This window comes from Lepidochelys kempii, chromosome 1 (assembly GCF_965140285.1).
Source record: "Lepidochelys kempii isolate rLepKem1 chromosome 1, rLepKem1.hap1, whole genome shotgun sequence".
Taxonomy (NCBI): domain Eukaryota; kingdom Metazoa; phylum Chordata; order Testudines; family Cheloniidae; genus Lepidochelys; species Lepidochelys kempii.
This window is the reverse complement of record NC_136380.1, coordinates 310,003,341-310,016,332: the sequence shown is the minus strand read 5'-3', so window position 1 is coordinate 310,016,332 and position 12,992 is coordinate 310,003,341. Positions and strand designations below refer to the sequence as shown.

Here is a 12,992-nt window from a genome sequence, read left to right as displayed (position 1 = left end):
CAAACACAAGTACAGGCAGGGATCAGCCAATCCCAGTTTGGTTAAACTCTTGCCATTGGACAGTTAGAGCTAGAGATCGGTGTGTTTAGAAGCTTGATATTGCAAAAGCCATTTCTTCTGCAAGGAGTCTTTCCTCTGTTGCAGCACTGGTGGTACAATCTACTTTACCCCTCTTTGCATGTCTGTATGTACGCATCTGGTGTAGGCATGGAATATGTGACAAAGTCATCACTCTTTCTCTATGGGTCTGAGAGTAGTATTCTGAGTGAGGAGGATCTTTCATCAGAACTGATGATGGGGCTGTTGGAGGAAAGATTCTTTGTCCTACCATGCCAAAAGATCGACAAAGTGATATTTAGCAGGTGTTGGTGGTTCGTGAAGTAATGCTGGGACTGTTGTCAAATCTGGGACCATGTGTACAAGCAGGTTTTATTATGTAGGTGATATCTGCCTATATAGGTTCCCATGATGCCCTGAAGTGACTCTGGCATAATCTGTCCAAAGTTGGCCTCTCAATTTAGAGGTCACTGATGATGGCAGGAGCTAGGCACAATCTGGAAACTTACAATGTTAGTTCAAGATGATACAATCAGATCGTTAGCCCTGAAGTGGTCCAGTTGTTTTTGAACTAGAGTAAATGATGGATTCCTTTTTGATTTGAAGACTTCAAGTTAGATTTGAGAACTTCTGTAACTCAGACAGAGGTTGTGGGCCTATTGCAGGACTGGACGGGTGAGGTTCTCTTGCAATGTGCAAAAGTTTGTATTCGATGATCATGATGATCCTTACTGGCCTTAAAGTTTTTTTGTCTGTGACCAAATTCACAGTCCATTTGAGTCAATTTCACGGTCATAGGATTTTAAAAATCATAAATTTCATGATTTCAGCTATTTAAATCTGAAATTTCACAGTGTTGTAAATTGTAGGGGTCCTGACTCAAAAAGGAGTGTGGGGGGGGTTGCAAGGTTATTGTAGGGGGGCTTGCAGTACTGCTACACTTGCTTCCGCACTGCTGCTGGTAGCGGCGATGCCTTCAGAGCTGGGCAGCTGGAGAGCAGCATCTATTGGCCGGGAGCCCAGCTCTGAAGGCAGAGCTGCCGTCAGCAGCAGTGCAGAAGTCAGGATCGCATGGTATGGTATTGCCACCCTTACTTCTGCACTGCTGCCTGCGGAGCTGAGCCCTCAGTCAGCAGCCACCTGCAGAGCTAGGCCCTCAGTCCGCAGCCTAGCTCTGAAAGCAGAAGCAAGGGTGGTATGGTATGGTATTGCCACCCTTCTGCACTGCTGCTGGCCGGGCACTGCCTTCAGATCTGGGTAGTTTATTTCTGCACTGCTGCTCTCTGGCTGCCCAGCTCTGAAGGCAGCACACAAGTAAGGGTGGCAATACCACAACCCCCTTAAAATAACCTTGTGACCACTGTTCCCTCTAAGCTGTGCATGTGTGCATGCGCACACAGATCCTAAACCCCAGGCACAAAAATTTGCACAGAAGCACAACAATTTGCGCAGAATTTTTTTGTGCTCATGGCCTGTCAAAAATTAGAGGGAACATTGCTTGTGACCTCCCCCCCCTTTTTGGTCAGGATGTCCAATTTGAGAAATACTGGTCTCCCCTGTGAAATTTATATAGTATAGGGTAAAAGCACACAAAAAGACCAGATTTCATGGCGGGAGACCAGTTTTCATGGTCCATGACACGTTTTTCATGGCTGTGAATTTGGTAGAGCCCTATCTATGAGGTTGGACTAGTTTGGCTGAGAAAAATTCAGTGACTTCTGAGGAAGAATGAGAAGTAGCAGCTACTGCAGCTGCTGGAGGACCAATGGAACGGGTTGGCTGATGTGACCCTTTTTGAGGCTGGATGTAGACATTTTAGTCCGCTTTCCCTGAAGTAGGAGTTGTGCAATAGAAATTTTGGAAAAGCTTAGGGAAGTGACGTACTTTGGCTAGAAAATCAGGCCGCAGAACTTAAAGTTCTTCCTGAAGTGAGCGCTTGGTTTATAAACTTGCTAAAACATGCTGACTTGACATTGGCTTCAGCCGGCTGCTGTTTGCTTATCCTGTATGTTTTAATTTTGATTATAACCCCTCTAGGGAATACTCACGGTCACTGACCAAGGATAAGAAGAGGGTCTTGTTACTTGGATCTGGCTATGTTTCTGGCCCTGTGATAGAATACCTCACTAGAGATCCCAATGTAGAAATCACAGCAGGTACGTGAAAGCAAGCAAGCCCTTAAGTATTAAAGAACTGTATTAAGCTTCAAGTGTGTGTACTGTGTATTGAAATAATTTATTTTGTACCAGCATGGCAGCACACTAAAAACTTTTATTTAAAAGCATATGAAGTGTGCTATGGGAAACTGAAGATATATTCTACGTTTGTAACTACTGTGGACCTCATTCAAAAAATTATTCTGTAGCTTTAAGAACACCTTAAAGAGACACCAACTTGAAAATCACATTGCTATCTGAAAATATTTTACCTACTTCTTGTTACAAGTAGTGCCTAGGAAGAGACTACAGAGAATATTTCTTTCTTTTCAGCTTGTTTGCTTCCTGCATCTGACAGTATTTCATGCATAGTCAGTTTCATTCTTTCCTTGACAGTCAGCTGCATTTTCTGTCATGCAAAAGCATGATGACACCACTTTTTTTATGTGCTTCTCTGGGGTGGAGGCTCTCATGAACTGTCTTTCCTCTTCTCTACAAGCATGTGTTTACAACAATGGTAGCAAAGCTGAAACCAAATGGACAGCAGGCAGGCGTACGCACAGACATCGGGGGAAAGTGAGAGGAAGTTTGGCCAGGTGTGTTTTGCTGTCAGTCATGTCCAAAACAACCTTCCAGTCACCACCAGGAGAATGAGGATTTTTTTTTTTTAAAGTCAGAATATACTCATTAATGTCTGCTCCATCAGGGAATGGGTTCTCTTGAAATTAGTCCACTTAAAAATTATAGTTGACATGTCCCTCTTAAGAAGAGCTAATGAGGTGCGTGTATATAAGAAATATCTCTCATGATCCTTCTTTGCCCACCTGTGCTACCTATCCCACCTTGTTTGGCACCCTTTGCTGTGGTAGTGGTGGCTGAATTACAGTAGAATGTAGCGAACCCAGCTGAGTTGGAGACTCTATCGCAGTAGGCATTGTGCAAACACCCAGTAAGAGACAGGCCTTGTTCTTAAGAGCTTGCAGTTTAAATAGACTACAGATAAAGGGTGGAAGGTGAAACAGATGCATGGAGAGGTGAAGTGACTAGTTTACTATTACACCGCAGTTCAGTAGCAGAGTCAGGAATAAACTTGTGCCTCCTGACTCCCAGTCCAGCACCTCTACCCACTAGATCATGCTGCTTTTCCATTCTGTTTTATACAGTAAACTCTTTGGTGCAAGGACCCTTTATTTTATTAATGTTGCATATGGTATAATGCTGTATGAATAATTAAAATAAACGCCACTTGTTTAAATTCCTAATTTGTCTAATATGTGTAGACCTAAACCTACAAATAAATACATCTTTCAAATAACACATTCTTACTTATCAGCCTATAGATACAGTGTTTCTCCTGCAAGCTGATGAGATTGTGAATACTAAAGCATTGTAATGATTACAGCTCTCTGATTCCATCATCTGTTGCAGGAGAAACAGACCCCTGAACCCAGTTCCTGGTATTTCAGTTTACTTTTCAGGCCTGTGAACCTGTTGATGACCAAAGGACTACTCCACATGGGTAGGGGTTGTGTAACTGGCCCCATCTCACAACATTAAGACAAGTTTTATAGTGTTGTCCACTAAATTGACAAGAAGATAAATCCGTGTCCAGAGGTTCATAGTTCTAGCGTTGTATGTGAGACTGTGTTGGGAATGGCGGAGCAGAATGCTTCATCCACCTAGATCCTCTTCTTTCAGGCTTTTCTGTGTTTGATCCTCTTGACTTTTCCTCCAGCAGTTTCTCCACTGACTCTTTATCTCAGAACAGGTACTGTTTGCCTGCATGAGTTCATGGTAGTTTTGGCTGGTCATAGCGTAGCTAGTTGCTGGTATATTTTCTGGCAATACCCTTTTATTCTATTCCTCCCACCTCTTGTCCTAGTGCATTATCAGGATTAATATTCCAGAGGAAAAATACTTTGAGATCCCATCAGCGTCTCTCTTGTGAATTGTGACCAAGATTTTCTCAGTCCTGAATATCCCCATTGTAGTTCTGCCTCCCCATGTGGCTTTTCCTTACATTCTGTGTAAGAATCCCTTAAGCATTTTTGTCTAATTGATCATCTTTTGGATCCAGTTCCAGCACCCTTCTAATGATGAAGGGAATTAGACTGTCCCCTTATCAGCAGTCCACTCGCTATTTTTCAATTTTTTAAAAATTTCTGATGTTTCTAGGTGCCTTTTTTTTTTCTAGTAAAAATATTAAGAGACTATGTGTGAGTGATTTATATTGAGGCTCCAGCCCTCCTCATGGAACCATATCTTAATCTTCATTTGAATCTATTCCCTCCTCCATCAGTTCTACCTGAGTGACTAGATTAGATATCTTGGGACATGCCTGGGAGTTGGTTTTGTGCCCTGTCTACACTATAACTACAACTGTGTTTTGTTTTTCAATCTGTTTGTCACTCCCATCTGACCCAGGTATGAAAAAACCCATTGAGTTGTGTCCACACAGCAACCTTTTTTACACACAACACAACCATGTTTCTGTGTCCTGCATCCACCACACTTCCTAATGGTGTTTGGTGCATCCTTGGTAAATGTGGGCAGCTATTCCATAATGCCTAAGCACAGGACAGAGGGCCTGCCTGTGAGGCAGTGCACTCAGCAATGTCCTGCTGCACAGAGTTGGGACAAAGGAGGGCTGGCCAAACCAGTGTTGCAGGCACAGTTTCAGATGCTGTGCCAAGATAGTGTGCTGAATTGCTGACCATAAGATCAACTTGTACTAGTCTTGGCTGCTGGTGAGGACAAAACGCTGTCAACAGCCACAGTTATTAACCATGTTTTGTGTGATTGGAGCCTACAGCGTCACTGACTGATTAGAGACGCTTTAAGGTGTGGGAGGAAGGGTAGCAGTTTTCACTTCACCTGGCTAATGTTGGTGCCCCACGAGGACTCAGAGAGAGACCTTCAGTCTCTCCTGATTCCTACAATAACCTGCTCGATCGTACTCGAGACAGCAGATAAGGCTGCTAAGAAGAGAAGAACGTCAAAATAAATAAAGAACAGGAAGGAATAAAACAGAGTTCTTAAATGCTGTTAATTTCCTGTTCTCATTCTGCAGTTTCCCTTAGTGGATCACTGTTTCTCAAGGTAACTATACTGTAGCTTGACATGAGCAACGCACTAGAAAATGAAGAAAAAAAGTCAAGACATGGGACACTTACACCTGTTTATCTTTCAAGTGTGCTCCTTTTTTTCTCTCCTTTCTGTGCAACTGCTTACTTAAAGAAAGATGGATGTGGAGTGTAGTTGTGTATTTGCGAAGGAACCCATGCAACAAGTGCCAGTGAATGGAGTTTGATGCACGATGACTAGGTTATTCTGCAAAAAGAAAAGGAGGACTTGTGGCACCTTAGAGACTAACAAATTTATTTGAGCATAAGCTTTCGTGAGCTACAGCTCACTGTTATTCTGCTAGTTTGAACCAGTGTGGAGGGTGTAGTTGGGGTTTTTACCTTGATACTTTGGGGAATGGGTTTGGGAGGGAAGTAAGAATAATTTTCACTTGTGTAACAGTTGAAATTCATACTTTTTAAACAGCATCCATCATGAAGGAGCAACTTGGCCAGCTGACCAAGAAATACAACAATGTTACTTCTGTTCATGTGGATATCATTAAGCAGGAGGATAAACTGTCCTCCTTGGTGAAGAAACACGACCTTGTGATCAGGTCAGAATGCTGATTAAAACACAGAGGGTTTGATCCTGAGATTTGCTAGGGTTCCTTTACATTTCTTCAGTGGCACAAGTCACCTGTGTAGTTGCCGTTAAATTGCTACTGGGGATTCCACCAAGGTACGGAGAATCACTGGGTGATGTAAAGCCAGCATAGTCCTCCCCCCCCCCCCCAACTCACAGCACTTGGGGAAGGGGTGGAGATGAAGTGTGTTGGGGGGCAGATAGTGACTAGCCACATCCCCATCTCTCTGCACACAAGAGTACCAGGAGTGTATCTAATGCAGTGTAATCTCTTCTTTGTTGTTAAAGAGGCATGATAACTTTGAGGCAAGATTTTCTGTTCTGGCTCTCTGTTCAGCTCCTTCGTGGGCATGCAGTGTTAATTGCACAAACATTTGTGCCTACTTGGGGGACAGAATTCACCCACAAAGCCATCACCTGTATGTGCAAGTTACGTTGTAAACACATACGGTCATTGGTGCTTGCTAAATTGCATGCGCATGTACAGAGGCCAAATTCGGAAAATTTGGCCATTACTGTCAAATGCTTGAAGAGTAAAAGGTTTCCTTTCTGAGCATTAAAACTATCATTAAAGTAGGGATGGAAACTGCTTTATAGTGCTTGCCATTGGGTCCCCCTCACTGAACTTGTCCTGAGTGATACCTCCTTTTCAGGCATCCTGTGCCCTTCTAGAGATGGTTTAGCAGGACTTTTAATGAAAGCTTCTTCCAAGACAGCATTCTACTTTGAATCTGTTAAACGTTTAGCACACCAGTGTAGAATGTGGTACTGGGAAAGAGGGCCCGGTTCTGTTTTCACAAAGGTGGCACTGAAAGCTGGGGGCTGCAAAGGGTTGAGAGAATTTGAACTCACTCCTCTGCTGCCCTGCATTTTGTACAGTCACTTGCAGCAGTTCCAAGTGCATGTAAAACAGTGTCATTCCGCTTTGGTAGGAATTCACGCCCACTTGCATTAGTGTAAAAACTGCATTCAGATCAGTGACGGAGGCCCCTTGTGTTAATAGACCTCATCTAGATAAACTTTTTGCAAATTTTCTTCCAGTGAAAACACCAGCAACTAGTCAGATTTTGTCATACAATTTTTCTTTTGTTCATAGCTTGCTGCCTTACTCAGCACATCCTTTAGTTGCTAAGAAGTGCATTGACAGCAAAGTAAACTTAGTGACAGCCAGCTACCTAACACCAGCTATGAAAGAACTCCAAGAAAGGTAGGTCAAAAGATCAGTAATGAGATGTGACTTCTTTCTTAGGTACCTACATGGCCCCGTTACCATATTATTCAAATGCCCCACAACAGTTAATGTATTTATGCGCTCAGTGTCTCCTGACTCACTATTATCTGCATTCTACAGATGGAACGGAATCCAAGAGACTAAGGCCCAGATCCTCAGATATGTAGGCACTTAGCCCTCATTGAAAGATGGGTTAAAGCAGTGGTCACCAACCCATTGATTGCGATTGACTGGTCAATCCTGGAGCCTCTGCCAGTTGGTCATGGTCTCCTTGCTGCTAAAAGTCTGGTGGCGCAGCAGGGCTCAGAAGTGGCTGGCTGCTGGCATGTCTTTGCAGCCCCTGGTGTGGGGGTAGGTGTCTCCATGTGTTGCCCCTACCCCCAGCACCATCCCCGCAGCTCTCATTGGCTGGGAACTGGCCAATGGGAGCTGTGGGGGCGGTGTTTGCGGGGTATGGGCAGCTCATGGAGACCTGCTGTCCCCCTTCCCCTCTAGGGGCCGCGGAGACATGCCAGCAGCCAGCCGCTTATGGGAGCGGCGTGGGGCCATGGCAGGCATGCCACCTGCCTGAGCCCCGCTGTGACGCTGGCCGGGAGCCGCCTGGGGTAAGCGCCTCCCGGCTGGAGCCTGCACCTCACCCCCCTCACTCCCCGCACCCTTGTCCCAGCCTGGAGCCCCTTCCTGGACCCAATCTCTCTCTCTCGCTCTCTCTCTCCCCCCAGAGCTTGCACCCCTGCCCCAGGCTCAGCCCAGAGCCCCCTCCCACACTCAGAACCCCTCAGCCGCAGCCCAGAGCCTGCACCCCCTCCCACGCCCCAACACCCTGCCCCAGCCTGGTGAAAGTGAGTGAGGGTGGGGGAGAGTGAGTGATGGAGGGAGGGGGAGAATGGAGTGAGCGGGGTGGGGTCTTGGGGAAGAGGCAGGGCTTCAGGGAAGGACCAGGGTAGATCCTGGGTTGATCTTAAATTCACAATGTGATCTTGTGCGTAAAAAGGTTGGCGACCACTGGGTTAAAGGCTCATACCCCCATTTCCCAGGCTCAGTACAGAATCTGTTCTAGCATTTCTAGTTTGTCCATGGCTGACCATGGATATCATGGGCCTATCGCTTGTCAAGTTAGACTTCAGGAATATTGTGCAATATTCTGACAATACCGTGTGTTTTATTATTTTAGTGTAGAAGCTGCTGGTATTACGGTTATCAGTGAAATAGGTTTGGATCCTGGCCTCGATCATATGTTGGCAATGGACTGTATTGATAAGGCGAAAGATGTAGGCGCTACGGTAAGGTGATGGATGAGTTGCACATGCATAGTTTTGTCAAAGCTATATTAACAAAACTGTCATTCCTTCAGCAAGAACCTGTCTTTGCTACTGTTCGGTAACTTACTGTCTCTAGAGGCCTTCAGTCAATGGTGCCCAGAACTTGGATTGCATGATGATGCTAAATGCGAGTACAAAGTGCATTGGCACTCCCCTTGTGATGTCTGCACAGAGGGTTAAACTGAGTTACATCACTAGAATAGCTGTGTAGCTGTGCTTTAAACTAGAAGTATAATGCCAGTGAATAACTTACATTTTTAAAATGAATGAATCTGACTAATTGGCTTAATTACGTTGCCTCAGACAAATAGTATTTAACATCGTGCCATTTATCATAAGCTTTTAAGGTGGTACGGCTTTTACTCTGGAAAGGACTTCGCCACTTGTTTGCTGCAGGCTCAGATGGAAGCATATGGGCCACTTGTTTTTGGAGGAAGTGTTTCCTAGAGAACAGTGGCCATAAGGGTCACTAGTGAATATTGTTTTTCTATTTTAAAAATCAACCTTTTTTTTCTTTCCTCCTGAACAGAAGAGCCATGAATGATCTGGAAAATGCTCTATACCTGCTGCAACTTCCTCAGTGCTAGAGCCATAGTTTTGTTAAACTTAAAGTAACAGCTGTGAATTTTCATAATTATCCATATCTAGCTCCTGGGTCTATATGCACATCAACGAATCCCTTTCATTTTGGCTCACTTTAAAGCCTACAAAGCCTCTTGCTCGTAGTTTCCATTTGGTGACTCGGGAGGACTGAGTCAGCTCTTCTCAGGCAACCTGCCAGTGCCGGTCCTTCTGGGCCAGAGAAGTCCCTGCTGAATAAAGCAGGATGCTCTTTCTCCTCAGGCTGAGCATGCTGTCTCTCCATTGTCCCAGCATTCTGCCGCGGGTGAGAGATCAGAATGGGGGTTCTTATTTGGCTATCTGACTCAGTAGTCAGATTTCAGAGTAACAGCCGTGTTAGTCTGTATTCGCAAAAAGAAAAGGAGTACTTGTGGCACCTTAGAGACTAACCAATTTATTAGAGCATAAGCTTTCGTGAGCTACAGCTCACTTCATCAGATGCATATCGTGGAAACTGTAGCAGACTTTATATATACACAGAGAATATGTTGCATTTGGAAAGGAAGATGATGTCTGTCTGTATCTGTACAAGTTTTTTCATGCAGTTGATAGATTTCCACTCCATATGGCTAAATGCAGTGCCTTGCATAATGACAGGTTTCAGAGTAACAGCCGTGTTAGTCTGTATTCGCAAAAAGAAAAGGAGTACTTGTGGCACCTTAGAGACTAACCAATTTATTAGAGCATAAGCTTTCGTGAGCTACAGCTCACTTCATCAGATGCATATCGTGGAAACTGTAGCAGACTTTATATATACGGATCCTCACCTTTGAGTCACCTGGCCAGATGGCGTGAGGGTAAATTAGCTAAACTCCATTGGCTGCAATGGATCTGGCCTAATATTTTCTTATCTATAATGCTTGTGAAATGTGCAAGATTGACAGCATTGTCAACTAAATTCCTCTACCAGCACATAAATACCTCCATAAACAAAGGCAGTCCCAGTGGTCTCTCAAAGCCCTGCTAATCTGCCTCAAGCTTTCCACAGAAGGGAAAGGGTAGCAAAGGGTAGCTAGTCACCAGGCCCAATTAGTTTTTGGCTTGTTGGCTCAGATTTACCACCAGGATGCCCCAAGCAGTGGTCTCAGTACAATTTCTATTGCTAAGCCAACAAATTGTGTCATGAGTTCTGCTAAATAACTGTTGGATGCTACTGTTCCATTGATGTGAGTGGTGCTTCACTGGAATGAATTTGCCCCATTATATATTGCATTGTTCATCTGTGACCTCTTCCAGATGGGAGCTGAAGGGGACAGCTCCTCAGGTGGTGTAAATGGACAGTTCAAGCAGTTGCAGTCAATGGAGTGATGACCGTTTACACCAGCTGTGGTTCTGCCCCAATACCTTCAGAGATGAAAGTCCCATGAATAAACTTGCTCTGTGGCCTGTTATATGTGAAAATCATAAATATTTTTGGCACTGTTGGCATAAAATAGTCTCAGTTCTTTGCCTAATTCAGGCCTTCTGAGGAATGATTTACTAAACACAGGTAACTGAGTGTTGCAGGTGGTGATTGATTCCTTTTGCTAGCTGGATGATGCTGTAGATCTTTTTCTGATCATATGCGACTTGTGGATTTATTTTTATATTTGCAGGTTATATCGTACACTTCCTTCTGCGGTGGCCTGCCAGCTCCTGAATATTCTGCTAATCCTCTGCGATACAAATTCAGTTGGAGTCCACAGGGTGTTTTATTGAATACAGTTCAATCTGCCACATATTTAAAAGATGGAGAGGTGAAGTAATCCTGATTCTTCTATTTAAACACAAGCAGAGAAGATGGTATTAGGCTGAAGAGGAAACTGGGATTTGTGAGCTGTTGCATTATTTTTAAGCTACTGACAGATACATAAACTGCGTTTAAGTAATTGTCACTCTGTCACCTGTTATCTTTAGGCATAAAGTGACATGCCTCCTTGCTACTATCAGGCTAATATTTGCAGAGGTCTGAGGGCAGCGAAGAGGGATGGGCTTGTGACTAAGGCACTGGACTGGGATGGAGATCTGGGTTCAGGCCCCAACCCTGCCACTTAACCCTGTTAAGTCACTTTGATCTCCTTGTGCTCATTTCCTCCCTGTAAAAGAGGGATGAAGAGGCTTCCTTTCTCCTAATTTTTGTCTCTCGTCTGTCTAGATTGTGAATTCTTTGAGGGCAGGGACTGCCTCTTACTCTTTGTACAGTGCCTAGAACAATCCCTGATCTCCTTTGTAGGGGTGGGAGAGGTGCCTGGATGGTCCCATAATACCAGTGCTAAAAAGTAGTAATAACTGATGCTGTGCCTTGTTGCACTGGGGGTGGTCAGCATCTCATTGGGTATTGCATGAGCCCTTATTGTAATAAAAGGCAAAATTCCATATCACATCAATAGTAATACTTTGTAAAATGGCCACAGAAATATTCACTACTAGGAGGAACCCTGGCATGAGATTGACTCGTTCAAGGGAACACAGCAAGACAGCGTCATTGCCAGATTTAGAAATCTGAGTTTCTGGCTTCCAAGCCTGTGCTTGTTCCTCTGGCCCACTCCACTTTGCTCAGATAAACTACTGATGGGTGCACCACTAAGTGTCCAGAGGTTCAGTCAGTATATAGGCATCCCAGAGTGTGGATGATTATCCAAACCCCTTGGATCTCCAAAGAGGCTTTCTTGTGACAATTCAGGGTTTCATTGTTCCAGCTACCATGCAAAATGAATTGTGAACTGGATTTTTATGTGGAAAAAAATAAATTGGTCCAAATTTCAAAGGAAGGCCATGTGGGTAGATGGAGAAGTGTTTGTTTAATTACGTGCTGGTTCACCCATTGCTAGTTGAAGTTAGATCATGGATGTCAAGGATTTGTTATGAAAGGCTCTGTGGGTCTCTTGGTAAATGCAGCAATTCTCCTCCTTGCCCCCAAATCCATAGTTCTCTTTGACTGTGTGGGCTTTCCTCCACATGTGTCTTAAGCAACACACACAATAAATTCCTGTGGCATGGCTGCAGGCTTTGCTGCTACGGATGGCTTTTGAGTAGGAAACGTCGCCGCCTTGCTTAGAAACCACAAAAGGAATTGGTGTTGATGCAGATCGGTGCTTCAGTTGCTTGAAGAAAGCAGGGTTCAAGGTTTTAGGGATGATAATGGAATTAGTCATCCCATTCTTTTCTTCTTTTTTAACAGGGTATTCTGTACATTTGCTTGCTTTTTAGTGGCAACTGAAGATGTTCATGGGTGCAGATGCTATATCTAGGGCACATGGTGGAGAGTGATTACTGTAATCTTAAAACAAACCAATCCCTCTTCCCCACAAAACTTAAATTTTCGAAAGGCAAGTTAGTCAAGGGCCAGATCTTATCTGTCTTACACTGGTGTAAATCAGTGAAGTTATTCCAGATTCTCACTGATGTGAGATCAGAATTGGGTCCCTTGTTACTGAGTATAAAGCATAGCACAAATCTGCAATAGGCATTGAAAATAGAAATGTTCTTTTGAATAAACAACCTAAAATACAGTGCACTTACGTGCCTATTTTTATTTTTTTTACAATCCTTAGATTGTTAATATTCCAGCTGGAGGAGCTTTGCTTGATTCTGTTGCTGTCATGGATTTTTTCCCAGGATTAAATTTGGAAGGTTTTCCCAACAGGGACAGTACAAAATATGCTGAACCATATGGTATTCAGTCAGCCCACACCTTGATAAGAGGCACCTTAAGGTATAAGGTAAGATCTTAGATATTTTCTAGGTTTTTTTAAAATTAAAGTCTTGTTCAAATTAGACAAATTTTTAATAGTGTGAATTGAAGGGATACTGTCAATCTGTCACATTTTCAGTGATAACTTTTAACCTGCTATTGTTACAAGTAATACCTGTGATTGCTATAGCCAAAAGGGACCCAAAAAATTCAGTTTTTGCTTT

General features: G+C 43.8%; 1 protein-coding gene across 2 annotated transcripts in view; it reads left to right on the top strand.

Annotated features, from left to right (window-relative positions):
- AASS (aminoadipate-semialdehyde synthase) overlaps positions 1 to 12,992 on the top strand; it is a 51,132-nt gene that overhangs the window by 24,245 nt on the left and 13,895 nt on the right. For both annotated transcript variants that reach the window (XM_073328205.2, XM_073328204.1), the window contains exons 14-19: positions 2,095 to 2,213; positions 5,763 to 5,892; positions 7,018 to 7,128; positions 8,327 to 8,435; positions 10,691 to 10,831; positions 12,629 to 12,796. In XM_073328205.2, the coding sequence (XP_073184306.1) occupies positions 2,095 to 2,213; positions 5,763 to 5,892; positions 7,018 to 7,128; positions 8,327 to 8,435; positions 10,691 to 10,831; positions 12,629 to 12,796 (778 nt within the window). The remainder of the gene's footprint in view (positions 1 to 2,094; positions 2,214 to 5,762; positions 5,893 to 7,017; positions 7,129 to 8,326; positions 8,436 to 10,690; positions 10,832 to 12,628; positions 12,797 to 12,992) is intronic.